General features: G+C 34.7%; 1 protein-coding gene across 8 annotated transcripts in view; it reads right to left on the bottom strand.

The window, feature by feature from the left end:
• The window catches only part of GLI3 (GLI family zinc finger 3), a 619928-nt gene that overhangs the window by 275994 nt on the left and 329440 nt on the right, over positions 1-14494 (bottom strand). For 7 of the 8 annotated variants that reach the window (XM_058180026.1, XM_058180027.1, XM_058180031.1 and 4 more), the window contains 3 exons: positions 13086-13302; positions 11731-11844; positions 10486-10626 (listed from right to left, as the gene is read on the bottom strand). In XM_058180026.1, the coding sequence (XP_058036009.1) occupies positions 10486-10626; positions 11731-11844; positions 13086-13302 (472 nt within the window). The remainder of the gene's footprint in view (positions 1-10485; positions 10627-11730; positions 11845-13085; positions 13303-14494) is intronic. The other variant, XM_058180030.1, reaches the window with a different exon arrangement.

Below are 14494 nucleotides of genomic sequence, written 5' to 3'. Positions count from 1 at the left end.
CATTTAAATTGCAACTGAATTAGCCTTCCAAAACAAGTGTAGCAAAATAAAAAACTGCTTGAAGGGAAAAATACTGTAGGGAAAAAGCTGGCAGAAAGGAGACTTAATTCAATAGCATGATTTTTACTGATTTCTCTGATTTTGTTTTGTGTGACTTCTTCAATAAGCAATGTAATTTACCAACAGTTTATGGTAAATGTCTCCAAGGCCATGAAAAATAAATGCCCTAGAAACATGTTTTTTTACTTGCCTTTATGAGAAAAGATGAAGTCTGAAAGGGGACAGGGAATGTTTCAGGAGGTTACTGGCACCACAGGCTGCACAGACAAAATAACTATAAAGCAACCATGAAGTGTGTCTGGAATTAGTTACCACTGAGACCAAGAATACTCACATAGTTACTTTTGATGAGGGTTAGAGGTCTGGGATGCAATTTTCTTGTATATATTTTAACTAAAACATTCCATATTACAGCTCGGCATGAGAAATGGAAAAACAAAAGGGAATAAGAGGCATTTGGGAATAAGGATGTGACCTTTTGCTCTCTATAAACTAGAACAACAAAAGAAACACGTTAGCTACTTAATTTTGGCAAGCTTGGTGCTTTTTCTTTGTTTATTGTTTTGCTTTTTCTTTGTTTACTGAACCCAAGAAATCACAGGTTTTTGCTACATTTATTAATCAAAATTAAATTAAACTCAGAATTGTTTCATGAAGTTATTTCCAAAGTTGAAGCAAGGACTTACTTATTTCTACCACACCCATGTTAGTTGAAAATGAAAATCTTCCTCTGTTCCAATATCTCTCCTTCATTTCATTTATACTTTCATAAGGATTCCCACTGCTACACTTTCAACAATGACTTTTTTCTCTTGTACAACATACTGTATATTTTTTATACCTCTTAAAATAATTATTTTAGAAGATTAAGAATTCCAGAAGAAACTAAGTATTAACTTTCTAAGAGTCTTGTAAACTGGGATTATTTGAAGTTGAAGAGGATTAGAAACGTTTTCTTTCCATCTCTAAACACAGAGAGGGGAAATATAGCATTATAGGAGATAGCTAAATTGCTCTCTGATTAGGCTTATGGGCACCAGGAACATAACCTTTGTTATCTGTGCACTGACTACCACCATAACAGAGTCCAGGATTTCTACTGTAAGTCAAGTCACCCACAGAACTAGACCCAATTTTATTAATGTTTCTTTTTTGCAGTGAGTATTAAATGAGCAGCACAGCCATTTGTGAATCCATGCATTTTTCTGGATGCTTTTGGCCAGGAACCAGGAACTGGCAAAAAATAAGTTGTAAACCGCAGTCCTGTGACCATGGAACCCTGTAACCTGCCACGAAGGTGAGCTGATTTCTGTGCACTTGAAATGCAGTCCTGGGACAGCCATTGGAAGTCCAGAACTGGGTCTTAAGATGCTTTCCTGGAGGAGGGGGTATGTTGAAACTTTTAACAGTTTTTAAGCAACATATTGTTAAGCAGGGATTACTTATACAGTGATTTTAAAAAACTATATTAATTTTATCGTACCATAGAAAACCACGCCATTCAAACCTTCAGGTCTTGCATGTTTAAATCTGTAATTCTCTTGTTTCTCAGCAATACCTATTCCTTCATCCAAACCAAGAAGCAAGCTGCAAAATAAATTCCAAATCACGCATCTTCATTTTTTCTCATCCTTCCTTTGCATTTTGGAGGATTTTATATTTAACCCTTGCCATTGGAGTAAAGACAACAGATATCACCACACACCTCACCATCTTGGTGTAACTGCTGTTTTCTGGGACATGGGTGGTTGAGCATAATTCAAAATTAGCCATTGCTATATGAATAACATGCTAATATATTCTCAATGTATTTTTGTGTTGCAGGCCATATTGTTGGGATTCCTTGAAAGTTTCTTAAGCATCTCACTATGGGAAAGCCTGTAAAAGCAGTTAAACATTCTTGATAAATAGCTTGCTCACCTTCCTGTGCAACATTGCAATTGCTATTTAATTGCTATAAAATATTTACAGATTCCTCACATCCTGGACATAAACTGTTTCAACTCCTACCCTCAAAACGACGCTATAGAGCACTGCACACCAAAACAACTAGACACAAGAACAGTTTTTCCCCGAAGGCCATCACTCTGCTAAACAAATAATTCCCTCAACACTGTCAAACTATTTACTAAATCTGCACTATTATTAATCTTCTCATCATTCCCATCACCAATCTCTTTCCACTTATGACTGTAACTTTGTTGCTGGTAATCCTTATGATTTATATTGATATATTGACCATCATTTGTGTTGTAAATGTTGTACCTTGATGAAAGTATCTTTTCTTTTATCTATACTGAGAGCATATGCACCAAGACAAATTCCTTGTGTGTCCAATCACACTTGGCCAATAAAAAAATCTATTCTATTTTCTATTCTATTCTATTCTATTCTATTTTAAGGAGCCATAAATATATGAATAAAAATCATGTAAAACAAGGACACACACACACACAGCCATGCATAAACACATACACACTTTATAGGCATTTGAAGGAAATATATGAAAATCTCTTTGACCCTTTCCATTCTAACATTTGTCTGCATTTAAAAGAGTTGGAAAAATCATAATAAAGAAAACACCTAAATCAGTTTATATATATTTGTCCATAGTTTTAAAAATTTCCTCTTCGAAATATCTGTGAGAGGACTATTTTACTACTTTCTACCAATATTGGAAAGAATAGGAGAGTAAGTCTTCAGACAAATGTTTAAAAACCATACCTTTTTCTGGATGTGGGGTACAATTATATATCCACCTTTATCATCAGCAAACAGTAGATATTTGGGGTTTTATATACAAAATTACCCCATTGATTTTCTTAGAATTAGCAGAAATAAATTCCAGACGCAAAGTCTTATTTGTTAAATACTTTAATTTGTTAAATCAGTCTCTTTAATATGGATTCCTTGCAAACATATTATATTATACTTTTTTCAAATAGTGAAATAACCAGAATATGGAATTTTAGTCTTGGTCAAATTAACTTTTAGCCTTAGATAATAAAATTTAACACACATTAAAATGATTAATGCTTTAGATTTTGTAATTTAATTTAATTTAGTAATTTAATTTAGATTTTATAATTTTGTAAACAACAGACTTAAAGACTCAAGATTCATCCCACCCCTAAAAGGACCTAACGGTAAAGAATGCAATGATGAAGCAGTTAAAGCTAAAATTAAAGTTAAATAGAATAATAATAAATAAAGCAAACCTTTTTTACACATTCTTTGGCTCATTCTTTGTAAACAGCAATGGTTCATGCACAACATTCCCTAGTCGTACCACTAATAACTACAATGATCTAACACAAATAGATTTCACAGAAGATAACGGTGAAAAGGCACAACGCAGACTAAAGCCATCTCTGTCTATCGGACCTGATGGACTATGTGCATACTTCTTAAAAAAGCTTTCCACTGCTACAGCAGAACCCCTAAACATAATCTTTGAAAAATCTTTCAGGAACAGCTCCCTACCCAACCTATGGTCACTAGCCACGGTCATCCCTATCTTCATAAAGAGGGACCCCCAGCCTAGTTGAAAATTACAGATCAATCTCTTTATGCTGTGTCACCTGTAAAGTCATGGAATTAATCATTAACAAATCCATTACCCTCCACCTAGAAACAAACAACCTACTCTCTAATAAATAATTTGGTTTCAAAAAAAATATATTAACCTGTAATCTACAACTTCTACATTGCAAAAATATATGGATTACAAATCTCGATCAGGGCAATGCAACAGATGCAATTTATATAGACTGCTATAAAACCTTTGATTCAGTGGTACATGAAAAACTACTTCTAAAACTAAAATCCTATGGCATCTCTGGACCGCAACATGATTGGATAGCCGTGTTCCTGTTAAATAGACAACAAGTCATCAAAATAGGGAGCGCCCTATCAAATCCGCACCTGTTAATAGTGGTGTCCCACAAGGCAGCGTTCTAGGACCAACACTCTTCATACTATACATAAATGACTTTTACGATCATATTATAAGCAACTGCATTCTCTTCGTCAATGATGTAAAACCATTTAACACCACCGACAATGTTACTACCCTTCAAAAAGACCTGAATGGTCAAAAAATGGGCAATTCCAAATCTCAACCAACAAATGCTCTGTCTTACACATTGGCAAAAAGAATCAAGATACAAAATACAAGCTGAGTGACACAATCTTGTAGATGATCTTCACTCTGTCAAGGACCTTGGAGTACTCATATCTAATGATCTAAGTGCCAAAGTCCATTTAACAACATCACCAAAAAGGCATTAAAAGCATTGTAAACCTAATCTTGCATAGCTTCTTCTCCGATAATATTACACTACTAACCAGAGCATACAAAACATTTGTTAGACAAATTCTAGAATACAGCTCATCTGTCTGGAATCTGCACTGCATATCGGACATTAATACAATTGAGTGTGTCCAGAAATATTTCACAAGAAGAATCCTCCATTCCTCTGCTTGCAACAAAATACCTTATGCCACCACACTTGAAATTCTAGGTTTAGAAAACTTAGAACTATGTCGCCTTTGGTATGATCTAAGTGTGGCTCATAAAATTATCTGCTACAATGTCTTACCTGTCACTGACAACTTCAGCTTCAACCACAACAATACACGAGCACACAATAGATACAAACTTAAAGTGAAACTCGACTGCAGAAAATACGACTTCAGCAACAGAGTGGTCAATGCCTGGAATGCACTACCTGACTGTGGTTTCATCCCAAAACCTCCAAAATTTTAACCTAAGACTGTTTACTGTTGACCTCAACCCATTCCTAAGAAATCTGTAAGGGGCGTGCGTAAGAGCTTACCATCCCTGTCTAAGGTTCCCTTTATTTGTATTCATTTTATGTATTCAATTTATACTTAAATATATTATCTAATACGTACTTGACAAATAAATAAATAAATAAATAAAATTATTTTCTATTACATCATCAAAATTCTGTAATTTTTAAATGATTAACTTAAAATAGCTTAATCAATGATATTATTGTATGCCTAATTAATAAGGCTACAGATTTTTAAAAATTAAGATACCAATTCTAATATAACAGGAAAAAAACCAAGGTACTGCCAAGTCGGTCTATGTAATATAGAAATTAAATACAACAGGTTGTGTATAGGTATTATAAAAATGCTCATTTAGCATTAATTAAATGTTCAATGATGTATCTGATGTGAATATAGGTGTGCATAATGCAGAATCATTAGTTCTGTGCAACAAACTAGAATCTGAATCATCTAATTTCTCTATTGAAATTTCAGAAAAAAAATATAATTAGTTCTGTAGTTGTATCATTAATGCTCTTTTGATCTTAAAAATGGTACAATCAAGCTTTCACAAAGTAAGGAACTGTTGTGACACATGAATATGAAAAAATAAAGAAGAACATGTATATTCTCATTGAATAAAACATTTTCAAGATTAGTTTTAAATTAGATACTATTACACTATACCGGTAACAATGACAAGGCATTTTTTTTCAATTTTCTGAGTGCCATTTTATTCACACTAAATAATAACTTTCCTTTCTGCCCTTATTTTCCCTAAACATTTATTTTATTCCCTCCCTTTGGTAATTTTTGTTTTCTATGTAATTTAAGAGATAAAAAATTAAGGTTCAACAAATATAAGACTTCAGGGAAGGAATTTAATATACCATGTCTTATTAGCTTCTGAGCTCAGGAGTAATTTTATCATATCTTTTAAAACAAACTTCCAGAATTTTAGTATCTTGGGCAGAGAAATTAATTAAAGAGCAGAATGATAAAAGGATCTTCAGCAAACAGAATCTAAACAATACAGCATTTTTGTTGTTTTCTTTGAAGGGAAGGCGGGAGGGAAGAAATTTCAGTGGTTGTACAAGTAGGTAATCTTTTTAGAAGTCTCATGCATTGTAAATGAGATTGGCAGGAAATCCAGCAGTCCAGGTCATAGTTCTACTCTCCAGTTTTGTGATTTGCTAATGTGAAACACATGCTATTCTTTTGCTCAAAGTTGAAATAACCTAGGAATTCCAGCAGTGTAGCTCAGTGACTGAACCAGAACAAGGGCAGAACTTGTCAGGATTTAAGAGCTTTCAGCAAAGCCCGTCAATTGCAGTCAGCACCCCATTCCTTAGAAGGATATCAATTATAGATAGTGAGTTGCTTTAGCAAGGGGAGTCAGTGCTGTCAGACATTAGATAGACAACCATGAAGAATCATGAATCTTTCTATTAGCTGTAAAAGAGAGGAAGGCTGGTGACAGAGGCGGGAGCAAGAAGGGAGGGACAGGTGCTATAAATAAGCAGGCCATCTGAACTATTTAATGCAGTGCTTCACAGAGCATCCTTTATGAACATTTTAACTGTACTGGGTTCTGAATAGCATTTGGCAATCAAAATGAACTACCACTTTACTTAACTTTACATTGATAAATAATTCAAGTACTTCAAAGTAGCAAGAGTCGGGGTAATTCTGTATTAACTGGTAAATTCTGGTTACATTTTAAGCAATGTTTTTTAAAAATTAAGTTCTCCAAAAGCAATGAATAAAACTACTACTTCCTATTGTCTAAAGAGATAAATTCTAGTAATCTTATCTTAAAGATCAAAATTACCCACTATCCTCTAAGTCTGGTGTTCTTCTTCTGCCTTGAAGTTCAAGTCCCATAGTCTTCTACCATGTTAGATTATGCTATAAAGAGTAAACATAGGACAGCTCTGCTGCTTGTAGATTGCAAGAACTGAAGTTGGGAAATTAATCTCAATTACAAATTGTGTGAAATTTTGTTGAAGTACCCTGGCAGCGATAAATATTTGATATTTATGTTCTTGGCAAGGCAATCACTGTTGATTTATTTCATTTATTTAATGATGTATCTTTGTAAATGCATCCTGTTAGAATTTCTAGTCAACATTTCCCAGAAAGGCCCCCAAATTGGAGAAAACAGAAATATTAAATTATTACATAAATGATGCACAGAGAGTATTCAAGAGTATCCTCATTTTGAAATGGTTCTTGTTATTTTTTTCTGATATATTATTGGTACATGTATTAGAAAAGTAATGATGGTAGCTAAATTGATATTACTCTATTTCCAAAATTCTTTGAAATTTAAATGGTACAAGGTTTGAAGATTATTGTACAGGAGTCACGTATTTAACTAGTGTTTTAGAAATATCAATTATGATCATTCCGAGTTTAGTAGTTAGATTAGTATGTAATATACACACATACTCACACATAATGTCTATGTATTTTGCAAAAATCCATACATGGGCTAAAGCAAGCATCCAAAGCAAATTTTAAAAACACTGGCTTTGAAAAGAAAAATGGAAATTCATGCTTACATACAAGTCATGTGTGCATTTTTTATTGTCAATGATGTAATTGTTAGTGTTTTGTTAAGAATAAAAGAGAAAGCTTTGACATAGTGATTTTTAAAAAAAAAAAAAAGTTAGGGAAATTAAACACCAAGGGGATATTATCTGCAGAAGTACAAATGTGGAATTTACCCGTTTAACCAAAATCAGAAGATAATAGACTTAAAGAATCAATTACACCCATGAAAATTGGATACATAAGCAAAGGAGGAAACCTAAGCAAGTTGGCAAATAATGAATAACATAGGACAGTTGTGTGAAAGCTGGAATTAGGATATAGCCAGTGTAGATGGACTGCTGAGTAAAAAGATGATGAGCCAACATACAAGGATTGTTAATAAGCAGTTAACACGATGAGGCAGATACTTAAAGTTTAATTTAAGACTGCTTGTAAATAATAATATAAAACTTACAGTACTAGATACACAGATTCAAATTAGTCTGGAGATGAATTCAGTAAGAAATCAACTACAGCATATATGTCTTTATATGGAACCATATCTATCATGTAGTGCAGTAAGAAGTAAACCATTACAGCTCTATAATCTGTAAAGGTTGAATCCAGGTGCAAGTTGGATTATAGCAGCAATTAAGGTTACCTATTGCTTTTTTTGTAAAATGTGGTGTTGGTTTATGTTGTATCCCCAAGATGCATGGTTGTTAAGTGAAAAGAGGGAAGAAACCCAGTTAGGAGTGAGGGGATGATTGGAGGGGTGGGGTAGGGCATGAGAAGAGTTGTGCAGGCTGCATATGAGTCATAATGGCTGGGAGGGCTGGCAATGTCTCACAGGAGCTAGGGAATGCCAGCTCAGGCTGCACACAGGTTGGGGGAGGTTGGGGAGGTTCTGGGAAGTGGTACATGTTTAATAGGGGAAGTCAGGGACCTCCTCTGGAGGCTGTACATGGTAGGGGAGTAAAGAAAAAGCAGGAGCTTACTTGAGTGATTTGCAACCTTGCCAGCAGGTTTCCCCACTGACTTTGGAAAGCTGAAAGGAATATTACAATATGTTTATGGGACCACAGGTCCCTGCGATGCTGCAATCACAGACTGGGCACACAAGTACACAGATTATAATCAAATGACCATGGGAATTCTGCAATGGCCAGCACCTCAGCAACTAGTCCATTTTTCCACCCCTGTTGTAATTTTCAACAATTGCTGAAAGAATGGACAATCGCCAAGGACTACCTGTACTGAAACAGAACACATACACAGGAAAATTTTGTAGCTCTACAAAATCTACAAAAAGGGATGCGGTGGCTCAGGGGCTAAGACATTGAGCTTGTCTATCGAAAGGTCAGCAGCTCGGCAGTTCGAATCCCTAGTTCTGCCATGTAACAGGGTGAGCTCCCGTTACTTGTCCTAGCTTCTGCCAACCTAGCAGTTTTGAAAGCACGTAAAAATGCAAGTAGAAAAAATAGGGACCACCTTTGGTGGGAAGGTAACTGTGTTCCGTGCGCCTTTGGCGTTGAGTCATGCCGGCCACATGACCACGGAGACGTCTTCAGACAGCGCTGGCTCTTTGGCTTTGAAATGGAGATGAGCACCGCCCCCTAGAGTCAGGAACGACTAGCAAGTATGTGCGAGGGGAACCTTTACCTTAAACTATTGATAGAATGCAAAATTTAAAAAAAACATTCCAACCACGTTAGAACTGAGAATAACACGGGATATATAAGAATTTCAGACCCAAAGCAGTCCAAACCCAATATGAAATAAGTATATTTTAAATGGTATTACAAGAAGGACATGGAAAAACGAAAATAAGTAAAACTGACGTCCATATTTCTGACACTGAGAGAAGCACTGTGCACAAACAATGCACGGTGGTATAAACCAATTCTGGTGTGATCTTATGGGAAGATGAATGTTAGATATATCACTTCTATCCATCAATTGTTTCTTTCATGGTGTAGAAGAGAGGAATATCATCTGATGTCCTAATTTCCATTCCAATTTTGCTACTTTTATATATATAAAGAGGTTAAAGCTGGAAAAAAACGAACATCTCATTTGGAATTGTTTGTATTAATTACCTACAGTAATGAACTTTTAATGGTTCTGGAAAAAGTGCATTTTGATATATTTTAACAATGCAGATTGTTGATATTAAATCCCTTCCCCTTTTTATTTCTTGTATGTGGTTAATTTCTTTCAGCTTTCTCATGACTTGCAGGTTTGTCATGACTCTGTCCACGTTTTCCAATTAATAATTTTATATTTACTAATGTTTAATAAATAACTATAAAGCTAAAGTGTTTGCTACCTGCACTGATGGCATGTCCATTCATTCTGATTTGGATATAAAGACTGACTGGGAGTATACTGGATGCAAACAAAAACATAATAATTTTCCAATCATGTATTCATCTTTTGCCATTCAAAACTATTATAGGTGGTTATTATCTGAAACAATAATTCAAAATTATCATAGGTGCTTACTATCTATGAAAACCATTTCGAAGTTACATGCTGTACTTTCTCCCCAGACAAAACATGTTATGGAAAGCCCCAAAAATGGAAAGCCCCAAAGCAATATATTTTTATTTTCCTAAATAATTTACTTCATCTTGTTAAAATAATAAAAGTTTGATATATTAAGTGCATCAAATGTCCTAGAGCTGTAGGGGGAAAATCTTCATCTCTGGTTTCTATTGTTGCAGGCCAATTTGAACGGACTGGAGGCATCAAAGTTGGCAAAAAAGTTAATAACAACTCATGCCCAGCTTATTCTTTCTCAATAACCATCAAAGTCTGTAATTCAAAATAGTATTTTATGGCTTACAGGATCAGAGCCATTACACTTTCTACTGAAGACTTTATTGAATTTTACACTAAGCTTTAGCTGACTGAACAGGTCAAACACTGTAGCATGGAGTTTTGCTTTATTCACAGAAATCCATAAGCTGCCTCCAGTCAGCAATGTGGTTTGCAAAGAAACTTGACTCAGCAAAGGGTCAGAGAGCGTGACCCTTTAGAAAAGGTCAGATAGTTTTCAAAGCCGGCTCCTGAATGCCATTAACTTACATGCACTAGTTGCTCCTGCATGTCAAACTCTCGTGAACAGCCTTCCCAATGGCAGTTTGTCTCATAGACCACTTCAGGTTCTTGCTTGCTTTCATCTTTCTCCCCTTCCTCCTTTACTGAGGTCATTCCTTCCGGTGGTTCCTGTCAGGGCCACGGAAGTGAGGAAGCAGATGAAAAAACAAACACTTAGGTCTTAACTTATTCAAAGTTTTCTAGTATTATTGTAAAATAACCAAACTAATAGGGGGACTTAAAAAAAGAAAAAGGTACATTTTAGAATACTTCTCTACAATCCTTAATCTTTCTCTGAAACCATGTAAAATTTTTCAACTTTGAAATAAAATAAAAATAAAATAAAAATAAAATAAAAATTAGAAAGTTTGTTACAGATTTGTCTTGTTCAGACTAAGACCACTTCTGATAAAGTTTTAAACCTTTGCTAACAGAACTGTAAAACAGAGCAATACTTTTAGATCCATCAGCTGTTATACAAAAGAAACTATTTTAAATGTAAATCAGTATTGGCTATGCGGCATTATAAGAAGAAAACTGTTCAGAAAAGGAGTCCAGCTCCTTAGCCACAGCTTTTAAGTTATCAATGATGTGCAATCTGTCCTCAACAATTGTTGAGGTTCCTCAATTGATCAATTTTATTACCACTGGAACCTGCTATTTAAAGCAAATGTTGATGTCTCAGAATAAAAATGACAATTTAATAAAGTGATTCCTAAACAACACCTATGCAGAGGTAGATTTATGAACAAATTCATGACCACAGAAAGGCAGCTTTCTAGAACCTCACTTATTGTCTTTTTATGGGAGGGGGCAACAAATATGCAAGCAAGGAGGCATCAATGTCATGTTTGTGAATTTAGGCTTGGATTTTCAGATTTTAGAGAGAGAGAGAAACTGAGGATGGTCTTAAAGAAAAACAATTCAATTTCAAGACATACATTACCCTTTTGGGGTATTTCAAGCTTCAATCTAATGAAATATTGTTCCCCTCATTATCAGAAATGATACTATTAAAATTTGGTAGGAGTCAACAGCAACTAGGGGTTTTGAGACAGCCTTTACAGGACTCAATTTTTCCTGATCAATCAACCCATAACTGCCACTGTTAAATGTTATGCAAAGACTAGTAGTATTAGTAGATGTTGAGTGTATGCTTTGGCAAAGATTACTAACAAAAACAATTAATGCAAAATGTGTTCTCATCCTACAACAGATAAAAGCATAGTTTACCTGCATGCTTCCAGCTCCTGGGCTGGGGAGGTCATCGTCTGGTTTTATCTTGGAACGCTTGTTATGCATTGGGTCCCCTGTGCTGCTCACTGCAGACTCACTTGTGGGCTTACTCTGAAGCACATATTTATATCCAAAAGATATAAGTAGACTTTGAATTAAAATACAATACATTCAGAATATTCAAAGAAACTTTACTAAAGTTCACAAGAATTCAGATTTTTATGAATGAGATTATGTTCTTGATTTCTCTTCCATTTTCAAAATTATAATTTCTCAGTAATGCTTTTACTTAGAGAGAAACCATCCTGATTGAATGCTATATAATAATTTATATAATTTCTTTATATAAATTATTATATAAGAAAATAAACCCTCATGACTGAAACTTTTCTGAAAATGATAAACCAGCCCAACACAAGAAAAAAGGATAAACTGTTTTATCTACAAAACTTTCTTTATTACTGTAGTCCGTGTATATTTCCTGGATGACATTTTACATGTTTTATTATTTACTTTTTAAAAAACAAAATAAACTCTTTTCATTGCCTTTTACCTAAAGGACACATTTTGCTATCTTCTACTAGAAAGAGATACATTTCCTTAAACAAATATTGAGCAGAGTTAGTTTATTCAGTATATGTTCTGAATGATATTATTATAATTTTAGAGTCTCTTAGTTTAGGATGGTCATGATCTGCAATAAATTAACTTAGGATCTTTGAATGAAATGGGATGAAGACAGCAGAATCTTACAAATTTGCTAACACGGCTTTATCCCTCCACAGAGAATGGAATATCATATCCATTGATTTGGGGATTATTATACTGGTGCACACTATGTTTTTTCAAATTGTCTGCTTCTTTTTTACTTACCCTAGGTTATTGAAATTTTCAGATGGTACTCCTGGAAATTTGAGAATTCCCTAGCTTAGTATTCTGTGTATCATGAAGTATAAAGCAAGAGAAATTGCTGTCTCTTAACACTTGGCACATGTTCATGGGCACCCTTAGTCCTAATCTTTGATTCAACAATTAGAGAGATTTTTGTCTTTTACCTTCTTCAGCAGGGGTATAAATTGTATCCCTTTGCTGTTCAAATGTCCTTTGCCTGAACATTCTGAAACTGCAAGTTCCTATACACTGACTCTGGAAGTTACTGAAATATTTATAAGGGATGGAAAACACTCCATCAATTCAAAAGCATGATATACTCTAGGTAATTTATAATAAAAGACTGCATACATTGCAGCCCCAAGGTACTTGTTAGCAAATCTGTTCTAAGAGCTGTGATGATTAATCACTACTGTGGACAAGTCAGTATGGTGCAAAAATCTTTCCTTACATTCCCTTACCTGTGCAGCCTCTGAAGGACCTGAGCTGACCTGAACAGGATTCAAGACATTAGGGATGCCGGGAATAGGCCTCTGTGTAGGAAAGGTTGGAGCAGGATGGATGAGTGGAGGACTATGCCCAAAGGCTGAACTCAGACTTTGCTGTCGACTGATGATCTGTTGATGCATCTGCTGGAGGGATACTGGTGTGGGAGGGTATGCGAAACTTAGCGCTGGGCTGCATTATGACAGGGAAAATAGAAGTAAGTAAAAATCATTTAGGGAATTAGAATAGAATATAATTTTTTTATTGGCCAAGTGTGATTGGACACAAGGAATTTGTCTGGTGCATATGCTCTCAGTGTACATAAAAGAAAAGATACCTTCATCAGAATTGAGCCAAGATATATATGAATTATTATTATGTTCAAAACAAGAATCACAGGTTTGCCTTAACTGATGCTTTCATTCAGAGATGTCATAATGCATATTTTAAATCATGTACCAGCTTTATTTGAAAGTTATCACTGTGAATATTTTTGAAAGTGAGGAATTGAAGTTAAAACTAGTTCATGTGTGGAGCTCTGATCTGTCAGATACAGACTGTTAGATCTTGATTTGATATTGTACTTCTAAGTAGAAATTTAGTCCTATACTAAATGCAGACAGCATGTAAACCTATTAAATGATTTTTTTCAAACCTGGTGAGTTCTAAAAGTGGTAAATAACTTTTTTCTTTAAAAAAAAACCTGTAATCCACTTTTATTTGAGATATTTCGAACTCATCCATCTACTTCCATTGGACATACAACATAAATTCTGTTAGTTTATTATTCATACTCCCCGCATACAGGATCTCCTGTATACCTGCCATGCTTTATTTCCACAGATGGAAAAAAATGATACAATAATTATTTCTATTCTGAATAATTAATATATCAAATGTTCCCCTAAGGCACCTAAATGAAAAGATATTACTTCTGCATGTGTGTGTGTGTGTGGGGGGGGATTTGTCCTCTTCCAAACAAAGTATTTTAAGAAATACCTATGCGTGGTTTTTCTCTCCCTTTAATACAAAATATTTTTAAAACTTCCCTGAGTCTAATTTACTTCCTGTTGATTTTAAAGAGTCTTCCCTTCCTCTAATTAAGAGCTTACCTAAAACCTCCTAAAGTAACAATTAATATGATCAGGGAGTAAATAACATCCTGGATATATAGATTGTCAGGAATAGTAGTGTACAAAATTTGAAATGGTACAAATTTGAAATTCCACAAGTGGCTTTTAGCTACTTCAATTTTACCAAAAGTATTCCAAATTTGAATGACCACCCATGATCCAGAAATTTGACATTGAGAAGATTCCCCCAGCATGTGCAGTTGAAGTTAAGAAATGATTTGAATTGCTCAACATCACAGAAAGACAACAGA

Source organism: Ahaetulla prasina, chromosome 4 (assembly GCF_028640845.1).
Source record: "Ahaetulla prasina isolate Xishuangbanna chromosome 4, ASM2864084v1, whole genome shotgun sequence".
Classification (NCBI taxonomy): Eukaryota; Metazoa; Chordata; class Lepidosauria; order Squamata; family Colubridae; genus Ahaetulla; species Ahaetulla prasina.
The sequence above is the reverse complement of the archived record's forward strand: the minus strand, read 5'-3'. Positions and strand labels throughout refer to the sequence as shown.